Source organism: Mandrillus leucophaeus, unplaced genomic scaffold, assembly GCF_000951045.1.
Source record: "Mandrillus leucophaeus isolate KB7577 unplaced genomic scaffold, Mleu.le_1.0 Scaffold388, whole genome shotgun sequence".
Lineage (NCBI taxonomy): Eukaryota > Metazoa > Chordata > Mammalia > Primates > Cercopithecidae > Mandrillus > Mandrillus leucophaeus.
This window is the reverse complement of record NW_012104120.1, coordinates 293,016-300,441: the sequence shown is the minus strand read 5'-3', so window position 1 is coordinate 300,441 and position 7,426 is coordinate 293,016. Positions and strand designations below refer to the sequence as shown.

The window sequence follows — 7,426 nt, the reverse complement described above, 5'->3', positions numbered from 1 at the left end:
GCCGCTTTGGGGTTTAATGAGATTCCTTTCTGGGTTCTGGGTGGTGTCCCTGTTCTCTGGGGAGCCGAGGTGAACGCACCATGGCATGAACAGCGTAACACATTGCTCAGTGCATCTGCGTCTCCGTGAGTGGAGGGTGCTCATCTCACTCCATACCCTCATGTGTCCAGGTCCAAAAACTGTCTTCACTGTTGTACCATAATCTTATTTCATGAGTATTTGTTTGCTGTCAAATATAATAAAAATAAATTGTTACTTAAGTATCAAGATACTGTATCTTTGATACTGTACAGAAATGACATATCTTTGCTGAAAGACAAAAAATTCTGTCTGGTCATATATTTACGTGAGAATCCTTTGTCGTCTTATACAGGGACACAAAGCAGGTCTTTGTGTTTTTGTTAAACATGTGTTCTTTTTCCCTAATAGGGTGCATCTGAGAAAGACATCGTGCATTCTGGCTTGGCGTACACAATGGAGCGATCTGCCAGGGTATGTGTGCAGATGCTGTTTGCCTTCCTGCTAGTCACATGAAATGTAACTCAACCGTGTTATCTCAGCCGCCAGACTGTGTGTGCTGATAGAAAATAGCAATCTGTTCAATGGTCCTCATTTGTGTAGCAAAACACATGCTTTTTGAGTCTCAGATGATGAGCAATTTTTTAGAGTCTTCAAATACGTTTATGAGGCTTTGGAAAGAAATAATAAGGCTGATTTAGGAGGTAATAATGTTGGCAGCTAGCCCAATATCGAGTAGTTAGCCAAATTGGGTTGTAGCTCAGTGCGCCACTATGTTACAGCTACAGGAGGCTACCTTACTGTAGAATTTGGTATAAGCACAAGTTGTTTTGACTGCTTGATCCCTACTTTAAGGCCTCAACCACAGTTTGAGTCCCGTTTTCCTAATTTCTTCTTGGGTTCAGATTCTATCTGCTTGGATTTATGATGAAATAGCATAGCAGATATTGATGAAGAAGGTGATGCCTCTTAGTGCTGTTGTTTTTCTTGTTAATTTTTTATTGAGTTAGGGTTTATGTCCTATAAATTCATCCTTTCAAAGTATAAAATTCGGCATCCTTTATTGTATATTCGAGCCATCACCACTTTATAATTCTAGAACATTTTCATCACTCCCTTCTTTTTTTGGGTTTTTGAGACGGAGTCTCGCCCTGTTGCCCAGGCTAGAGTGCAGTAGCGCAATTTCAGCTCACTGTAACCTCCGCCTCCCGAGTTCAAGCAATTCTTGTCTGTCAGCCTCCCGAGTAGCTGGGATTACGGGTGTGAGCCACAACGCCCAACTAATTTTTGTTTTTGTTTTTGTTTTTTTTGAGATGGAGTCTCGCTCTGTCTCCCACCTGGAGTGCAGTGGTGCGATCTCTGCTCACTGCAACCACCACCTCCTGGGTTCAAGCAATTCTCCTTCCTCGGTCTCCCAAGCAGGTGGGATTACAGGTGCCCACCCCTGCGCCTGTATTTTTAGTAGAGATGGGATTTCACCATGTTGGTCAGGCTGGTCTCGAACTCCTGACCTCAAGTAATCCACCCGCCTTGGCCTCCCGACGTGCTGGGATTACAGGTGTGAGGCACCGCACCCCGGCCTAATTTTTGTATTTTTAGTAGAGACAGGGTTTCACCATGTTGGCAAGTCTGGTCTTGAACTCCTGACCTCAAGTGATCTGCCCATCTCAGCCTCCCAAAGTGCTGGGATTACAGGCGTGAGCCACTGCACCCAGCCACCCCATTGTTAAGTCCAGAGAATTAGGCCCTCTTGCCTAGTGGTTCTGCTGCTACAGTAGTTTGTCTTTGGCTGCCCAAGTCCTGCCTTGAAACACTGAGAAGGTAACTTGGACCAGGCCTGTCTGGGCCTTGTGTGTTTTTGGCCTGGCCCCTTGAGTCAGGATCATCTTCACTGCATTTTCTCTTTCTTTTCAGCAAATTATGCGCACAGCCATGAAGTATAACCTGGGATTGGACCTGAGAACAGCTGCCTATGTCAATGCCATTGAGAAAGTCTTCAAAGTGTACAATGAAGCTGGTGTGACCTTCACATAGATGGATCGTGGCTGACTTCCTCACTACCCTCTTCACCTGTAACTTCTGCAGACCTATCACAAGTTTACATGTAACCACAGAAATCCCTTTCTCTCCTGACTCAGTAATAATGGATACCATTCTCAACAAGTCAATCCAAATCAGGGACTGGATTTGGATTGTGAAGGATTTTGGAAGTGAAGGAGAAAGAAATTAAGATTAGGGGATCATGTACAAGCTGAGTGTGAAAGTAGAAATCACCTACACCAGAGAGCCATTTGGGTATTTTGCCTTTAAATAAAAAGTCTCCTCCATCTGGCTGTGCAGCCTTGCTCTGTGGCTTTTCCCAACACAATCAGTGCTATTGCTGGGGAAGGGACAGGCAAGAGCAGTCAGTTGCTTGCTTATTTCACTCTGGACGAGTCTGGGACACGCTGTAACTTTAGCACATTTAAGAAGTAGGTGTGTGGCCTTTTCAGAAGGTGGCATGGTCCTCAAGTGAGTTCTTAGTATTTTATATCAGCAAAATAACTCAATTTTGCAGGTTGCAAACAAATATAAAAGCTGTTTCTGTTTATGAATTCTATTCTTTTAGAATAAAATAAGTACATGCTGCTGTAATAAAATTGCCTTTAATCACTTAACAAGCCTAACCTTGACTCAAACAGTGAATGCCTATAAAAATAATACATGAAAAAAACTAGTATTTTTATATCATAAAACAGTGTCATTTATAGCTTATCAGTCATGTATTGTCCAGCAAACATTAAAAGCCCTGTGGATAATTAAGTTATCTTCATACCTGCAAAGTGATGGAGGCTATTTTTGTTAAAACTGTCAGAATTTGCTAAGTATAATTATGACACATAGTCCAAAGAATGCAGTAACCTTTTTATCATGTTAACTAATTGTTCTCTTTTGAAGATCTATGGTTGACTAATTAAACAGTAATTCAAGTAGAGTGTCACAGAAAAAAACCACTTGGGCTCCCTGTTTGGAGTCTGGCTGGCTCTGAGCATTGCCAATGGCCTCTACTCACCTGACTTTGTGTCCTCTCCTTTTAGAGGTTTTCCATTCTGCACCCAGCATCACTAACAGTGGGTTGAAAACAACCTTGGGTTGAGTGTTTCGTTTGGGAGTTATTTGGCCAGGGCCTTTTGAGCAGTAGTGTCCCCATGAAGTGCTAGATATAATAATATGTGTAAGAATCAGCCTTTTTTTTTTTTTTTTTTTTTTTAACTATAACATCCTTTCAGAAATTTCTTACTACTTTGTAACTGCATGGCTTAACCTGGTGATAAAAGCAGTTATTAAAAGTCTACATTTTCCAAAACTTAACGTTTCTTTTCTGTGTTTTTATATGTGGTAGTTTCTCTTTTCATACGTTATAATACTGCAATTGGATTTCTGAAATATTTATAGTGACCACCCATATAACATTTCCTTCCACTTTATTGTGAGCTGCCCAGATTTTACTCTTGAATTCTTTGATTTTTTTTTTGTTAGTTTTTGTTGTTGTTTTGTTTGTTTGTTTTTGTTCGGTGCTCTACATGTTCCGAGAAACTTCCCTAGTAACGAACTATAGAGATGATCCCTGAGAACATAGTCTTTATTCTTGAATTCTTTTGTATTTTATTGAATAATATCAATAGCTGTTAGCCTGGCATGTTAACTCACAAGCAAGTAAATTCCATATTCACTAAACATCCCTGACAGGCTTTCCCGGCCCTGCTGTTTGTTAAGGTAGTCAAAGCATGGCACATGAAGAAAACTATGTCTGTAGATATTGTATAAAATACTGTTTTTATGATTTTTAAATATTTTTAACAGATAACTTTTATTGACCTCTGTTTGTATTTTTATCAAACATACTTCATTTACTTACTTACTCTGAGATGAAATCTCAATCTGTCACCCAGGCTGGAGTGCAGTGGTGCAATCTTGGCTCACTGCAACCTCCTCCTTCCAGGTTCAAACGATTCTCCTGCCTCTGCCTCCGGAGTAGCTGGGATTACAGGCATGCGCCACCATGCCCAGCAAATTTTTGTATTAGTAGAGATGGGGTTTCACCATGTTGGCCAGTCTGCTCTCAAACTCCTGACCTCCGGTGATCCACCTGCCTCAGTCTCCCAAAGTGTTGGTATTAAAGGCATGAGCCACCACACCCAGCCTCAAACATACTTTAGACAGTTTTTCACCTCAGCACTATTGACATTTTAGGCTATATCTGCCTTTTAGGCTCTCTCTGCCTTGTAGGATGTTTAGTAATATCCCTGGCCTCTACACATTAGATGTCAGGAAGACCGCTCGGTTATAACAATGACAAATATATTCAGATTGCCAAATGTCCCCTGTGGAGCAAATTCGTCCCTTGTTGTGAACTGTGATCCAGAGAGGCAAATAGTGATACAAGGTTTATTGTTCACAATAGCTCGTCCCCTCCAATCCAGACACCACCTGCCTCACCATTTTCCACTGCCCAGAGGCAACCACTTTCAACAATCTTAGATGTCTCATTTTTATTCTATTTAAAGCCTTTGCTCATTTTTAAATTGGGTTTTGTCTGTATTATTGAGTGGTAAGTGTTCTTGACATATTCCACATCCAGTTGTGGTGGTATAAGCCTATGGTTCCAGCTACTCAGAAGGCTGAGGCAGGAGGATCACTTGAGCCCAGAAGTTCAACACTAGCCTAGGCAACATAGGAAGACCTATCTCTAAATGAATTTTTGAAATATATATCTTCTAGATAATTGACCTTTACCATGTATATAATTTGCAAATATTTCCTCTCAATCTGTTAGTTGTCTTTGTGTTTTCTTGACAGTCTCCTTTTTAATCTTGAGAAAGCATGATTTATTTTTCTTTTGGTTGGTGTGCTTTAGGTTGTATGTAAGAAACCATTGCCTAATCCATAGTCATGCAGATATATCCCTGTCTTTTTTTTTTTTTTTTTCTTTTGGGACAATCTCGCTCAGATGTCCAGGCTGGAGTGCACTGGTGTGATCTCACGGCTCATGGCTAAGTGCAGCCTTTACTTCCTAGGCTCAAGCAATCCTCCCCCTTCAGCCTCCCAAGTAGCTGGAACTATAGGCACATACCACCACCAAGCACAGCCAATTTCTGTATTTTTGGAGAGATAAGGTCTTGCCATGTGCCCCAGGCCAGTCTTGAACTCCCAGGCTCAAGCAATCCGCCCACCTTGGCCTCCCAAAGTGCTAGGATTACAGGTATGAGCCACTGTGCCTGGCCTATAAAGATTTTTTTAAAGAAATAGCATGCCGGGCACGGTGGCTCACACCTGTAATCCCAGCATTTTGGGAGGCCGAGGTGGGCGGATCACGAGTTCAGGAGTTCGAGACCAGCCTGGCCAACATGGTGAAACCCCGTCTCTACTAAACATACAAAAATTAGCCAGGCCTGGTGGCAGGTGTCTGTAATCCCAGCTACTCAGGAGGCTGAGGCAGGGGAATCACTTAAACCTGGAAGGCAGAGGTTGTAGGGAGCCAAGATTGCACCATTGCACTCCAGCCTAGGCGACAAGAGCTAAACCCGTCTCAAAAAAAAAAAAAAAAAAGGAAAAAAGAAAAACCAAAACTACACACACCCATACAATATCCTTTATGAATATAGACACAAAAGTACTGATGAAATACTAGCAAACCAAAACCAGTAGCTCACTGAAAGTGATACACACCATGACCAGGTGGGACTAATCCCAGGAATGCAAGAGGAGTTCAACCTAAGAGATCAGTTGATGTAATGCACCACATTAGTGAAAGGAAGGGGGAAAACATTATCATCTCAATAGATGCAGAGAAAGTAGTTGACAAAATTCAACACCCTTTCATAACAAAAACACAGCTAGGAATAGAAGGAACTTCTCATAAATAATAAAGCATTTATGAAAAAATCCATAGCCAACATACTCATTGGTGAAAAATGGAAAGTGTTCCACTTAAGTACAGGAACGAAACAAAGATTCTCACTTTCATCACTACTAGTCAATATTGTACTGGAAGTCCTAGACAAGAAAATTAAACAAGAAAAACATATAAAAGCTTCTAAATTGGAAAGGAAGAAGTGAAACTCTTGTCAGATGATGATTCTATATTTAGAAAATTCCATAGAATACACACACATACATATACACATACATGAACCTACTAGCCAGACGTGGTGGCTCACACCTGTAATCCCAACACTCTGGGATGTTAACGCAGGCAAGTTGCTTGAGCCCAGGGGTTCAAGACCAGCCTGAGCAACATGGCAAAACCCCATCTCTACAAAAAGTACAAAAACTAGCAAGGTGTGGCTCACGCCTGTAGTCCCAGCTACTCAGAAGGCTGAGGTGGGAAGATCACTTGAGCCAGGAGGTGGAGGTTATAATGGTGAGCCAAAGATTGCACCACTGTACTCCAGCCTGGTTGACAGCCAGACTCTATCTCAAAAAAACCAAACAAATAAATAAACCTACTAGAGCTAATTTTAATTCAGCAAAATTGCAGGGTACAAAATCAACACACGAAAATCAGTTATGGAAATATACATGTTAAGATGGCCAACTAGATGCAGCCAGGTGCAACAGCTGCCACCGAGGGACTGATTTGACTGGTGCAGTCCTAACGGATCTTCAGAGGGAAGGCACTGGGAGTGGATGGAGGGAAGACACAGAAGCTAGGCTAAAGGGGGAGGAAGCTGGGAGGCCTGCATGGGGCTACTGCACCCTGGAACTCATTCCTGGCCCCCAGTGACTGGGGGAAAGGGTGAGTCGAACTGGTAAGGAGCAATGCTTCTTACGTCCAGCCTCTGGAATCCTGGCAGGAGATCCTTTGACCATCACGTACAATGGAGTTGCAAGGGAGATAGGCTTGGAGAAGCAGCCAGGGCAGCAGCCAGCTGATGAACCCAGAGGGTTTGCAGCAGGAGCAGCTGTAGTGGAGCACAGCCAGGGACGGCCACACCCCTAGACTCAACTTGCTCCCATAGGAGAGTTTCGCCCTAGGGGAACCGTTGGACCTGAACTTTGCAGGGCAGTCTTACTCATCAGGCAGGGCTGGTCCTACCTGAGCACTCCTTGGTTGGCTGGCTTCTCTCAGGGCCCAGCCTGGCCATGCCTGATTGCAGGGAAGCCTTGAGCACCCTAGGGGCCCACATCATGGCTCCAGTGCTGGTGGACTGAAATGCCTGAAATGCGAAGGGCTCCCCCGGGGCAGCCCCCAGGGCCACACACCAGCCTGCACACTCCCACATTGCATCTTTCCCCAGGCCCATGGAAACACCCCACATAATTTTGCCAGCACGTGCGCACATGGGCAGGTTTTGCTTATCTTGTCCTCCCAGTCTGTGTATATGTGTACACCCTGCCCTGAAACTGCTGCAGCAGGAGCGCAGTC

At 43.3% G+C, this 7,426-nt stretch overlaps 1 protein-coding gene across 1 annotated transcript in view; it reads left to right on the top strand.

The window, feature by feature from the left end:
- The window catches only part of LOC105547344 (glutamate dehydrogenase 1, mitochondrial), a 39,175-nt gene extending 35,806 nt beyond the window's left edge, over positions 1-3,369 (top strand). The window contains exons 12-13 of the mRNA XM_011990888.1: positions 430-492; positions 1,933-3,369. Coding sequence (XP_011846278.1) covers positions 430-492; positions 1,933-2,052 — 183 coding nt within the window. The 3' untranslated portion in view covers positions 2,053-3,369. The remainder of the gene's footprint in view (positions 1-429; positions 493-1,932) is intronic.
- The last annotated feature ends 4,057 nt before the right edge of the window (positions 3,370-7,426 follow it).